At 37.7% G+C, this 15,006-nt stretch overlaps 1 protein-coding gene across 1 annotated transcript in view; it reads right to left on the bottom strand.

Annotated features, from left to right (window-relative positions):
- Nucleotides 1–12,684: 12,684 nt before the first annotated feature.
- Nucleotides 12,685–15,006, bottom strand: part of nsg2 (neuronal vesicle trafficking associated 2) — a 29,047-nt gene continuing 26,725 nt past the window's right edge. The window contains exon 5 of the mRNA XM_087807808.1: nucleotides 12,685–13,531. Coding sequence (XP_087663934.1) covers nucleotides 13,337–13,531 — 195 coding nt within the window. The 3' untranslated portion in view covers nucleotides 12,685–13,336. The remainder of the gene's footprint in view (nucleotides 13,532–15,006) is intronic.

Raw genomic sequence — 15,006 nt, 5'->3', positions numbered from 1 at the left:
AGAGCGTGGCAGATCATCTGAAGGAAAATAAACCCAATTAAAGGCGCACAGATGGAGCTATCATCGCGGAGGAGAACAGTCACTTCTGGTTTGGAGAAATTTGTACTTCAATAAAAGGATTCGTCCCGGCTGTGCTCTGTGAGTTTAATGGTGAATAATGAGAGAATAGAAACTCAAAAAGTTGAGTCAGTTCAAGAAGCTCTAGAGCATAAGAGGTTTAAGTGTGAGCAAATTAGCATAAGTTGTAATAACATAAATACAATCTTACATTAGTAATACTATATTAGAACACAGAACCTGCTCACATGACACATATAATAATCACATGAAAGATATAATGATCACATGACAAATGTAATGTTCACATGACACATATAATGCTCACATGATACATATACTGTTCACATGATACATATAATGATCACATGACACATATAATGATCACATGACACATATAATGTTTACATGATACAATCAATGTTCACATTATACATATAATGATCACATGACACATATAATGTTTACATGATACAATTATTGTTCACATTATACATATAATGTTTACATGACACATATAATGTTTACATGATACAATCAATGTCCACATGATACATATAATGTTCACATGACACATATAATGTCCACAAGATACAAATGATGATCACATGACACATATAACGTTCACATGATACATATAATGATCACATGACACATATAATGTCCATATGATACAAATAATGATCACATGACACATATAATGTTCACCTGATACATATAATGATCACATGACACATATAATGTCCACATGATACAAATAATGATCACATGACACATATAATGTTATCCTGATACATATAATGATCACATGACACATATAATGTCCACATGATACAAATAATGATCACATGACACATATAATGTTCACCTGATACATATAATGATCACATGACACATATAATGTCCACATGATACAAATAATGATCACATGACACATATAATGTTCACATGATACATATAATGATCACATGACACATATAATGTCCACATGATACAAATAATGATCACATGACACATATAATGTTCACATGATACATATAATGATCACATGACACATATAATGTTCACCTGATACATATAATGATCACATGACACATATAATGTCCACATGATACAAATAATGATCACATGACACATATAATGTTCACCTGATACATATAATGATCACATGACACATATAATGTCCACATGATACAAATAATGATCACATGACACATATAATGTTCACATGATACATATAATGATCACATGACACATATAATGTCCACATGATACATATAATGATCACATGACACATATAATGTTCACATGATACATATAATGTTCACATGACACATATAATGTCCACATGATACAAATAATGATCACATGACACATATAATGTTCACCTGATACATATAATGATCACATGACACATATAATGTCCACATGATACAAATAATGATCACATGACACATATAATGTTATCCTGATACATATAATGATCACATGACACATATAATGTCCACATGATACAAATAATGATCACATGACACATATAATGTTCACCTGATACATATAATGATCACATGACACATATAATGTCCACATGATACAAATAATGATCACATGACACATATAATGTTATCCTGATATAAATAATGATCACATGACACATATAATGTTCACATGATACATATAATGATCACATGACACATATAATGTTCCCATGATACAAATAATGATCACATGACACATATAATGTTCACCTGATACATATAATGATCACATGACACATATAATGTTCACATGATACAAATAATGATCACATGACACATATAATGTTCACCTGATACATATAATGATCACATGACACATATAATGTGCACATGATACAAATAATGATCACATGACACATATAATGTTCACATGATACATATAATGATCACATGACACATATAATGTCCACATGATACAAATAATGATCGCATGACACATATAATGTTCACCTGATACATATAATGATCACATGACACATATAATGTCCACATGATACAAATAATGATCGCATGACACATACAATGTTCAAATGACACATACAATGTTTACATGACTCACATAGTGATCACATGACACATATCATGTTCACATGACACATATCATGTTCACATGACACGTATAAACGTGAACAATTCCTCTACACAGTCGAGTTGACTTGCTTTGGAGCTCATTTGAAAACCTTGACCTGGACAAATGAGAACCTGAGTTATTATAAACATAAAATTGTTTAAATGAATCGCATGTGTTGGCTTTTTAGGGATCTTACCGTTTATTTTCTTTATATAAATGTTGTCTTTGTCGCTCGTCACATAACAATCTGAACCGTCATCAGCTGCCTGGTGTTTGTATGAAGCTCATCTTCTTGTCATCATGTCACATTAGCGTCTCTGCTAACACGCCAATATCAGATTGCCCAGCGATTAAATCCATAAAAACTTCCCGAACACAAGAGCGCGGAGACAGTGTTGCTCTTCGCGGACGACAGCAGGACAGTTCACATCTTTGTTGCCTCTCAAAGTTCCTGACAAAACAAGGAAACCAGAGTCGCCTCCATTCTGCCGGGTCATGAATACAGCGGCTTGGTTTCATACCCGAGAACCTGTTTTGTCTTTTTGTGAGAGCATCACTTACCCTCCTCCCCAGAGTGGTGTGCACGTGTGAGGGCGCATGTGTTGACCAGCTCGTCTCAGCTTTGACACTTTTTCACTAAAAATCACCTTGTCTGCTGATCATTTATGGTGTCAAAAATATACGGATTGAGCAAATCTGAAGTGGAAAGTGAAGGTAGACCTCGTTCCTAATTGTAATAACCTCTCAATGCTTTTCTGCCGGTCCAGCAATTTTCAGTTTGCATTTGTCAAAACCAGTTTTTAGCGGCTCTTTGAACTGCTTCCATCATCATCATCTGGTTCTCCGCTGCAACGGATCAGAAAGCGTGTGATACACCATTATCAGGGTCAGTGAAGCGAGCCGTGAAGATTAGATCTAATCCTTCAAATCCTGGTCCTCACCAGTTTGAACTGGCCGTTGCCGATGAGCAAACATTCATTACTTCAAGCGTGTCACACTTCTGACTTGTTAATCCTGCTTCCCTGTTGTTTATTTAATTCTCTCCATCGTGTGCAGATGAGTGCGAGCGTTTCAAACTATATTGATGATATTATTTATCATAATTCCGAGAATAAGTTGCACAAATTTTCCTGGTTTAAGATTTGACATATTTGATTTTAAGAATCTTATAAGTTAGTTGTTGGAGAGTTTTATTGTTGATCGAATGCACGACAATGATAATTAATGTCTCTCTTTGACGCTTGAATGATTCTCTGTCAAGCTTCTTAAGATGACTCAACAAGTCCACACGAGGAGCAAATCCTATCTCCATGTTGACAAACGAGCCGCTTTCGACACGTTATTACATCAGAGCGCCCTCTTGTGGACGATACTCACAATCTACAGTTTATCAGGAGGTAATTCGGCAGTGAAACAGTTGATTTGACTTTCTTTCTTTTTTTAATCTTAGGTCAGATTTCTGTTGAAATATTTTTAGGGGGTGAAACTAATCTTGTTATAATTACCCAAGATATATTAAATAAAAATAGGTTTGCCTTTTTCTAAGGAAACAAATCTTGTGTTTCTTCCTTGTATCTGATATTTCAGTAAACCACTGTTCAAAAAAATAAAGGGAACACTATGTCACTTCAAGCCAATCACAGTTCTGTGAACTCAAACTGTCCAATTATATTCAATGAAAAAGACTTTCCCAATAAAGGAGTGGTTCTGCTGGTGGTGACCACAGACCACTTCTCACTCCCTATGCTTTCTGACTGAAGTTTTGCTTTCTGGCCGATGTTTTGAACCCACACAAGTGGCTCAGGTAGTGCAGCTCATCCAGCTGTGTGTGTCAGCGTAGTGTCCACAGCATGAACCCGGAGACTGGCCAGTGCATCAGTAGCCGTAGCAGGGCAACAACCCAGCAGCAGGACTGCAACCTCCTCCTTTGTGCAACGAGGAACAGGAAGATCACTGCCAGAGCCCCACAAAATTGACCTCCAGCAGGCCACGAACGTGCATGTGTCTGCTCAAACAGTCAGAAACAGACTCGGTGAGGATAGTAAGAGGGGCCGTCGTCCACAGGTAGGGGGTTGATCTAACAGCCCAACAACATGCAGGGTGTTTGGCATTTGGCATTTTGGCAAATTCGCCATTGGCGTCCTGTGCTCTTCACAGATGAGTCTGAAGACGCCGTGGAGAACGTTCTGCTTCCTCCAACCTCCTCCAGCACGACTGGTTTAGTCACTCTAGTGTAGGGTGCCATTTGTTTTTGATGTACCCTGACTGCCATTAGGTGCCAAGATGAGATCCTCGGACCCCTCGCGAGACCAAACGCTGGTGCGGCTGGTCCTCCTAATGCAAGACAATGATAGACCTCATGTGGCAGGAGTGTGTTAGCAGTTCCTGCGAGATGAAGGCTTCGATGCTATGGACTGACCTTAATCCAATTCAGCACATCTGGGACATCATGTCTCGCTCCATCCACCAACCTCACGCTGTACAGACTGTGACGGATGCTTTAGTCCAGGTGTGGGAGGAGATCCCTCAGGAGACCATCGTTGTATGGAGGTCATACAGCCAGTGGAGGTCACACACTTCGCCTAATTTTGATTTGTTTTTGAGGACATTACATCAAAGTTGAATCAGCCTGTGGTGTGTTTTTTCTACTTTAGTTTTGAGTGTGACTCCAAATCCAGACCTCCATGGGTTAATACATTTTATTTGCATTGATCATTTTGGTGTGATTTTGTTGTCACCACATTCAAATATGTAAAGAACAAATTATTTGATAAGAACATTTATTTCATTCACATCTAGGATGTGTTGTTTTAGTGTTCCCTTAATAATACCCAATACATTAAATTGTCCTTTTCTTTCAGTTATTATTGTTTGTTTTACTTAATTCATTTAACTATGAACACGATATTTTAGGAGGAGGAAATATGCTGACAATGGCTCAGTGAAAATACTTTGCAGTTAAATGTGGACAAAACTGAAAATCTGGTGATTGCTCCTTGACCTTTAAAGTATATACTTTATTGAATATTGTTTTGATTGTTTAAGCGCTTTGTGACCCTGGTCTGGAAAAGCGCTATACAAACACAAATTACTTACTTACTTACTTAACATTTTAAGTGATAAAAAAACGTTTTTGTTAAAATAATAATAATAATTATTTTATTTATTTATTATTTTTCATGACAAGATAACTATTATAAAATGAATTTTATGTTTGAACAATGTTTTACAGCACTTGTATTTCGGCGTAAATGAACGGCGTCGTATTCATATTTCACATGTGCTAGCAGAATTTCACCGGTAGATGTCAGTGTTGTCCGTTTGTAGGAAGACACGAGCGAGAAGAAAAGCGAACAAATAAGGACGTCTTCGTTTGAAACTATTATTGTTTTTTCTATAGCTATTATTCTACAGTTTGACAACATCACAGAAAATTAATAATAAACATTCGTTTTCGTTTTTATAATTTATTTTTATTTTTGTAACTTCTGAACACGTGGTTTCTGCTGCAGACCTGCTGCGTAACATTCTACACTTCAGTCGACATTGATACTCTGACCACGTTCTACACAAACACACACACACACACACACACAACAAACACACACGTAAACAAACACGCACAAACACACACACGTATACACGCTTGCAGATTGTTTTTTTTTGTTTTTTTTATTTGTAGGACTATATTTTGTAACTATATTTTTGTCTGTTTTTAGATGCATTTAAAAGCAAGTTGCATGTGTTCGAGGTGTGTCACCTGCTGTTGACGAGCCACACCCACATACTCCTCTGATGCTGTTGCCGGGCAACCACGCCCCACTCCACAGTCCCATCAGACACACGTCACTAGAAAGAGTCTAAGATGCTCTGACCTCGTAGTTTTTGTGGATGATCGCGTTTAAACCACGTGTAGAGATTTAGTTTTTTTGGTCAAAATTGAGGAGAATAACATGTTTAATCTGAAAAGAGAAGCGCGACATTCAAACTGATTAAAGACATACAACAGACACATATAATGAATAGTAAAATATGTTTTATATACAGATGAATACCAGAATACTTATATTTAACTCATATATTGGTATTAGTTTAAGAGGAAAATAAAGAGGAGAATTTTAATTGAAAAGCATTTGTTTTGAAAATGTGATTAAACTTCGCTCTATAATACAATAATCAACACTTACGTATTAAAACAAATAAATTAATTAACGAATTAGCGATTATATAAGACACAATATCAATCGACAAATATAATTTTTCATGTAAAATGTTAACTTTACAATAAAACGTTTTATAATTAAATTGATTTTAACACGTTGTTTTTTGAGATAAAGACTCGGAATGAGGCAACGAGAGATTCTTTGGTTGTCATGTATTAATAGTATTGTTTTTCGAGGCTGTGTATGATAGATATATACCGGGACAGGAAGTATAAGTCACATTATATTCAACTTAATGTTGGCAATGATGGACACCACAGGGTAAATTGCTAACTAGCTTTAGCCACACTTAGTTGAAAAAAAAAATGCGGTTATAATATATATTTTGAAATATTTTTAGATATTTTTGACTGTAAAACGATAACTTTACAATAAAAAGTTTTATTTAATGGTCGTGTGGTTCATAATTAAATTGTTTTTAACATGTTTTTTTTCGAGATAAAAAATCAACAAGTGAAGCTTGAATAAATTACAAACATCAAGAGTCAAATTCATACAACAAAATAAATTGAGGGCAACAGAAACATGATCCATATTTGTTGAGGAAGTAAAACAAATGGTTTGTCAAAATCTCTAATAAAACACATTTTGTGAAATGGAATCAAGTCCAAATTCGTTGACAAACACAGCGACAGCAGACGACAACGGCGCCAGAAAATGTTGTCATTGAGTCACCGCTTGTTTTTTCTCACCAGGATCCATTTTTAAGCTGCTTTACACCATCAGTGTCTTTTTGTCACAAGCTTGTAATTGTCAAACCCCCACTCACAGCCCATTTTTTAAAAAACACAATTTTGAATTTAAATGACTGACAAACCAGACACAAATAGGGCTCATTTCTCCCCAGCAAAATCTCCTCCTAACCCCGCATTGAACTCAGTTCTCCAGAAGAGTTAAAAGATAGTTTGCTGTGCAGCCTCTTGGTGACACGACATCCAACTCTTTTCTATTAACTCCTTTTTTCTTTTTTTTTTCGTCATCACCGTTCGTCCATCTAAGTGGAATTGAATGGTGTGGCCTTGGCGATGGTCGACTGTGAGGTTTGGAGGTGAAGCTTTATGGGACAGCGGTGGTCGTTGATGTATGTTAGAGAGAAGGAGAGACCGTGGAGGAGCAACAATGGAAGAGATGGAAGGAGAGGAAGTGAAACAATGAGGTTCAGACTCTAGTTTGTACTCATTACCAGGCGGTTGTGTTTCATCATAATTGCATCATCATCTTCCTCCTCGTCGTTAATCAAACCTCATTTCCGTCCTCGGAGTAATCCGGTCCGACCTTTGAATCTCCTCCACTTCACGCGGGTCTCACGAGTCGAGTCGTCTCTGCTCCCCGTTATCTTCGCATCGCGAACGTTTCTCAACCATTTGTCGACCTGAAAATTGAACGGATCCACTTTTGCTTTTTGTCGTCCCTTGTGTTATCTCAGGGTCAAGGTGACCCGAAGGCCTGGAAATACATGTTTTTTTGTATCCCTTGTGTTATCTCAGGGTCAAGGTGACCCGAAGGCCTGGAAATACATGTTTTTTTGTATCCCTTGTGTTATCGCAGGGTCAAGATGACCCGAAGGCCTGATAATAAAAGTGTTTTTGTATCCCTTGTGTTATTTCAGGGTCAAGGTGACCCTAAGGCCTGGAAATACATGTTTTTTGTTTCCCTTGTGTTGTCTCAGGGTCAAGTTGACCGGAAGGCCTGATAATAAAAGTGTTTTTGTATCCCTTGTGTTGTCTCAGGGTCAAGGTGACCCGAAGGCCTGGAAATACATGTTTTTTTTGTATCCCTTGTGTTATCTCAGGGTCAAGGTGACCCGAAGGCCTGGAAATACATGTCTTTTGTATCTCTTGTGTTATCTCAGGGTCAAGGTGACCCGAAGGCCTGGAAATACACGTCTTTTGTATCTCTTGTGCTATCTCAGGGTCAAGGTGACCTGAAGGCCTGGAAATATATGTTTTTTTTGTATCCCTTGTGTTATCTCAGGGTCAAGGTGGCCCGAAGGCCCGGAAATACATGCGTTTTTGTATCCCTTGTGTTATCTCAGGGTCAAGGTGACCCGAAGGCCCGGAAATACATGCGTTTTTGTATCCCTTGTGTTATCTCAGGGTCAAGGTGACCCGAAGGCCCGGAAATACATGCGTTTTTGTATCCCTTGTGTTATCTCAGGGTCAAGGTGACCCGAAGACCTGGAAATACATGTCTTTTGTATCTCTTGTATTATCTCAGGGTCAAGGTGACCCGAAGGCCTGGAAATACATGTTTTTTTGTATTCCTTGTGCTATCTCAGGGTCAAGGTGACCCGAAGGCCTGGAAATATATGTTTTTTTGTATTCCTTGTGCTATCTCAGGGTCAAGGTGACCCGAAGGCCTGGAAATACATGTTTTTTTGTATTCCTTGTGCTATCTCAGGGTCAAGGTGGCCCGAAGGCCCGGAAATACATGTGTTTTTGTATCCCTTGTGTTGTCTCAGGGTCAAAGTGAACGACCTCCAGCAACACATGTATTTAGGGAAGCCAGGGAGGTCGTTCACCTTGACCCAGAGACAACAGAAGGGATACAAAGAACACTTTTATTATCGGGTCACCTTGACCCTAAGGTACCACAAGGGTTAAAGGGGGATCTGGAGTTTCCCTTAGATGTCAACACAAGCCTTGTATCACACAGCTAGAATAAATCTCCAGCAGAAGTGCTGTTAGACGCGTCGAGTGTTTGATTATGGGATGCTAAAGTCGACTCCCGGAGGTTGAAGACGCTCAGTATTCTTCTGTGCGAAACTTCAAAACACGCTCGCCAGACTCGGGGCTGGTGCTCCCGCGGCTCCTCTGATGTGCTGAGCCTCTTTCAAATGATAATCCGGAGAGCATCGCTCGCTCTGTTGTCGGGATGCGTGACGACAGACGCCGAGACGCCGCAGAGATTAAGGACATAAACAAGCGGGACCTACGACTCGGAATGCAGCGACGAGAAATAATAATGATGATTTACACTTTTGGTGTTGAAGTTAGCTTGAGGCGGCGCGGGTGTGACGGCGTGTCACTTCGCAACCTAGAGGTGTGAATATAAAAGTGTAAACTTGTGTTGTTCATCGAGAGATTCTTTGGTTGTCATGTATTACTAGTATTGTTTTTTCGAGGCCGTCTGTGATACATATATACCGGGACAGGACGTATAAGTCACATTATATTCAACTTAATGTTTCCAGGCAATGATGGACACCACATGGATAAATTGCTAACTAGCTTTAGCCACACTTAGTTTAAAAAAAAAAAGAATATATATTTTGAAATATTTTTAGTGACTGCAATGTCTTATAAAAAGACCCACGATAATACTACTAAACGAACAGCATTGGAAACTATAAAAAGAAAAAATAAACGCTGGTGACTAATTTTTCTTTGCAGGCTAGTGATGCTAACAAGCTAACGATAATTACTTGAGCTGTGTCTCAAATCGCATACTTGCGTACTTAAACTTTTTTTTAGTGCATAAGTGCGTCTCAATTCTTAGTATGCGAAATGTAGTGCGCCATGCACACTAAATTGGTGTACTTAAACGCCCACAAAACTGAGTGTGGATCGATGGACACTTTCCACCCTGAATGGCCGCCATCTTAGTGACTTTCCGCCAGCAGTAGGAGGATGACACGTCTTCGGTGCTGATACCGGCGTAAATATCTTGCGAATATTTAATTTATCATATTTCTTGATCCAAACTTGCAAAACAGGTGTCGATAGTGTTCCTACAGCTGGTTGAAATCACTGTTTAAGTAGTAGAAGAAGAAGCTGTCGCGTAATTTTCCCTGTAAGTGTGTAGCGGCAGTGTTTTCTTTGAGACATACTATCTGTCGAAAATATGAGTACTAGTTAGTACGTTCTATCCTACTATCCTGATGCATACCAACAGCCAGTGCACTGGTTTACAGTACACTTTAAGACGTAATGAAGACCGGAAATGTTTCAACAGCTTCTTCTTCTACTACTTTCTAACGCTGATTGCAACCAGCTGTTGGATTGTTATTAAATAATAATTTAATATAATTTAATAAATTATTGTTGGATTCCAGTTATTAAGTTGTGTTTCTTTTTGTTATTACTGTTGTTTTGTGGTAAAATTTGTGTTTTCTTGAGACATTTTATCTTCTCTGAAGACACGTCGTCAGTGATCTATCTTTTGTTTAGCGTCATCTACGTCACTAAGATGGCCGCCGTTAAGGGTGGAAAGTGTCCATCGATCCACACTCGATTTTCTGGCCATTTGAGTGCATCAATTGAGTGCTCATTGCGCACTACATTTTCGCACACTGTTCATTTGGACACACTAGTGTACTTTATTAAGAGTAATGGCAGAAGTGCGCGATTCGGGACACAGCCCAGAGTTAGAGAGTCTCATGACCTAAAAAAATAAACTAACAAAACACATGTCATTTCATTCCGTGTGAGAATCCTCCAGTATTTCTCTCTCTTGTGTGTGACTCTGAGCACCGTCGGTAAACACATTAAGAGGATTTTGGAAAGCTCTCGGCAGCGCTGCAGTCCTGACATCATAATCTTAAATTTTGTGTGGAATAATCTGAATTTTAGATTTTTTTTTCTCCAGCGCGTGTTGAGCGAGGCGGCGCTAACGTACGAGGTGTTAGATGAGGCGAGAAGAAAGAGTGAAGGAGTGTGAGATGGAAGTGTGAGTTTTCCTGCCGAGGAGGTTTGTTGTTCGCAAGTGTTGTTGAGTATTAACCTCTGGTTAACATGAGCGTGAGCTTCAGTGTAGACAAAACAATATTATGTATTCAAATAATTTTGTGCAAACTGAACATTTTAAATCATTAAAAAATATTCATATAATAAATGAAAATTATTAAATAAAGAGAAGCATTAAAAAAAACTTAATTAATAAGGTAAACAATCTAGAAAATGTAAATAACAAAAATAAACTAATTGGAAATTCTCTGCCCTCTAGTGGACATAAACGTCACCACATATAGGAAACACTGTAAATGTAGCTGCTTGTGTTATTGGGATCTAAATATTTGCTACATTTTAGGCTGTCACTGTCACTATTTTCTCACTCAGATACGCTTTTATTTCAACCACCATCAGCCGCTCGCTCTTCCATAGAACGCTGATATGTTCAAGGGAAAAATTGCTCCATAAAGTGATGAAATGACTCTTTTCCCGACTGCGGCTTCATGTGAACTTGCTTTGAGCTTTGATGGAGTTTCTCCAGTGAATCTAAATTGACTCAAAACCTTCTCTCTCCAACCGGTCAGGTGGAAGAAACATGTCAAATATAAATCAGATCATACTTTTAGATTTTATTATTTTAGGTAAAAGAGAATAAAATAAATAGAAGTAATTCTTCCTTTGTAGGTCCAACATCTGATTATATTTAATCTAATAAATAAAGAATTAGATTCTAAGGAAAAAATAAATTAAAGCATAAATGTACAGAAACATATGCAGGAAAAAAACTAACTAAAATAAAAAAAAATTATAAAATATTTATTAAGTTTTTAACGGTAATCATTTAGTAATTAACAGAACATGTATGGAAGTATTTCAGAATGCTGAAAGGTATCTAATATTCCATATCTTTAAACTTAAAACTTTGATTTTTTGTTTTAATTAAACTGTATTTAAAATAATTTATATTTTTTAATCAACTTTTTTTAAATGATTTTTTTCTCCAAAATGAATGAATTATTTTTACACATTGAGTTTTATATTCTAATTACAAAATTAAAAAAAAAAAAAAAAATGTAATGGTTGGAATTTGATTGAAATGTTGGTAAAATAGGGCCACAGTGATTGGCTGAAACACGCAGTTACTCAAACAAGTAGCTCTGTAATCTTTTGGTATTGTCTGGTGGCACTGTTATAACAACATTTTAAAATATAGGAAAAAAAACCCAAAATAATTCAATGCTTAAAAAATAACCATTTAAAAAACTAAAAAAAAACTAAATCAATTTCAAACAACAACAAAAACAAACCAAAAAAACAAACAAAATAAAGTCACTATTGCTCGTCATTTCGTCAGTTTATAAAAACATCAAGTTCTGCTTTGGAATGCTGACCTTCTCACACCAGCACCACTCACTTTTTCATGAACTTCTTCTATAATTCATGGAAACATCTCCCACAGTTAAGCCCTGGAGGACGAACGTCTGCAGCTTCGAGCGTCCGTCAAAGAGGACAAATGGACTAATCCATCAGAGACACTTGTTGCCGTCACAGTCCCTCTAATCCCCTCGTCCAGAATATTCCCCCGATAAGATCCTGGAAGTAAACTACAAATGAGACCCAAAGAATGACTTCACAGCTCGTTTTTATTTCACGTTTGAAAAGACACGGGTTCACCAGGGTTGCTACATATCGACTAACGGCGTCACAATATCTTCATCGAAACAACATCATTGAATGAAACGGGCGTCGCCGTAGAAAGAGCTCCAGGCGAACTCTATATTGTGTTGAGATGCTCGGACCGGCCGCCGTAAAAACCGGGCGCTTCGAGTCCGGCAACTACAATATTGTGTTGGAAATGGAAAAACAGAACCTACACACACACACACACACACACCGATCTATGTGCAGGGGGTTGAGATTTACAGCACAAACATGTCATGAGCTAAAAAAAAGAAAGCGTTAACTCCGGAGAGTTGTGGGTCAGAACAGCAACACAAGACGGTGGAGGTCAGGGGTCGCGAGGACATGCCTGAGGAGAAGATGAGCACGACTCATGCCTTTTTGTACACTTGGAAACATGGAGTAAAAAAAAAAGAGTCACAAAGTAACGACGGGGGAAATCAGAGCTGACGTGACTCTAAAGGTGGAGTCAGAGTGAAACTACACAGCATGTGCCAGTTCGTCTGCATGCACACCGTCTCTTTTAAGAATATATATATATATTTGTATATATATACGGAGCCGTTTTTGAAACATCACCTACAATCCGCCCACGGATCAGTGGGCGTCGCCGCCCGGCGGCTTGGCGTCGCGCTGCTGCTGCCCCCCCGCCCCCAGCCAGGGGGAGACGGAGTGCGAGGTGGTCTGCTTGGCCATGCTGTAGTGGCTGATCACCGTGTAGAAGCGCCCCCTGGAGTTGGCGTCCTGCGCGGCGTAGTAGGCCTCCAGAGAGGCCGGGATGCAGCGCTTGTGCTGCAGAGACAGAAACGAGTCATGAGCATCGATGCTTCTGCCAAAAATATACCTGTAATTACCATTTATTACTTTCTCTTTCACTTGTTTCCTAACTTTGTTTCTATGTGTCCTATACATTTTTCTTATTTTCTATCTCGTTTCCTGATTATCTTTCTGTTTTCCCTATTTTTTTTCCTTTGTGTCCTTTATGATTTCCTTTTTTCCTATCTTGTTTCCTTACTTTGTTTCCATATTTCCTATCTTGTTTCATTTTCCCCATCTTATTTCCTAAATTGTTTCCTCATTTACTTCCTTGTCAATTCCTTTTCCCCTAGTTTACCTCTTGTTTCCTATTCTGTTAACTTGTTTCCAAGTGTCCTTCCTATTTTCCTTTTTTCATTTATTTTCTTGTTTTCCTAGTTTTCTTCTTTTTTCTTGTTTTACATCTTATTTCCTTAAATCATACCTCATACCCTTGTTTCCCTTTCTTGTTTCCTTGTTTTCTATCTCGTTTCCTGATTTCCTTTCTGTTTTCCTGATTACCTTACTTTGTTTCCTTGTTTCCAATCTCGTTTCATTTTCCCCATCTTATTTCCTAAATTGTTTCCTTATTTCCTTGTCAATTCCCTTTTCCCTAGTTTACCTATTTTTTTCCTATTCTGTCATCTTGTTTCCAATTGTCCTTCCTATTTTCCTTTTTTTCATTTATTTTCTTGTTTTCCTAGTCTTCTTTTCGGTTCATTTGTTTCGTATAATTTTTCCTATTTTATATCTCATTTCCTTAAATCATATCTTATATACTTGTTTGTCTTTCTCATTTCCTTATTTCTCAGCTTCTTTTTTTCCCTCCCGTTTTCCATATTTCCTATATTGTTTCCTTTTTTCTTCCTTATTTTCTTTTTTATGAAGTTCCCTTCCATGTTTCCTCGTTTCTTTTCATATTTCTTGTTCTTTATATTGTTTCCTCATTGCATGTCTGAACTCCTTTTGTTTCATATCTTCTTATCTGTTTATATTTTGTTTCCTGTTTTAATTCTTTGCTTCTTGATTCCTGATTTCCATGCTTGTTTCTTAGTTACCTATCCCTTTTCCCAGTTTCCTATCTTGTTTCCATGTTTCCTAGTTTCCTCCTTTCTTAATCTTCCTTCCGATTTCTTCTTTCTAATCTTAAACCTTTATTTCTTGTTTAGTTTTCTTGTTTCCTATCACCTTCATCTATATCCTTCATAATCTCCTAGCGTCCTTCCCTCTTTCCTAGTTTGCCATCTCGTTTCCATTTTTCCTACATTCGTGCCGTTTCCCAGTTTCCTTTTTCATGTTCCTTTTTCGATTTCTTAATGACTTTATTGTTTCCTATCTCATTTCCTTGTTACTTACACCTTTCTCATTTCTCCTCTCGTTTCCTAGTTTCCTAGTCTCTTTCCTTGTTTCTTAGATTCCTTTCTTGTTTCCTGGTTTCCCAGCCTAAAGAAATTAAATGATGATGATGATGA

The sequence above is a fragment of the Callionymus lyra genome, chromosome 14 (genome assembly GCF_982586985.1).
Source record: "Callionymus lyra chromosome 14, fCalLyr1.hap1.1, whole genome shotgun sequence".
Lineage (NCBI taxonomy): Eukaryota > Metazoa > Chordata > Actinopteri > Syngnathiformes > Callionymidae > Callionymus > Callionymus lyra.
This window is presented reverse-complemented; position numbering and strand designations above follow the sequence as displayed.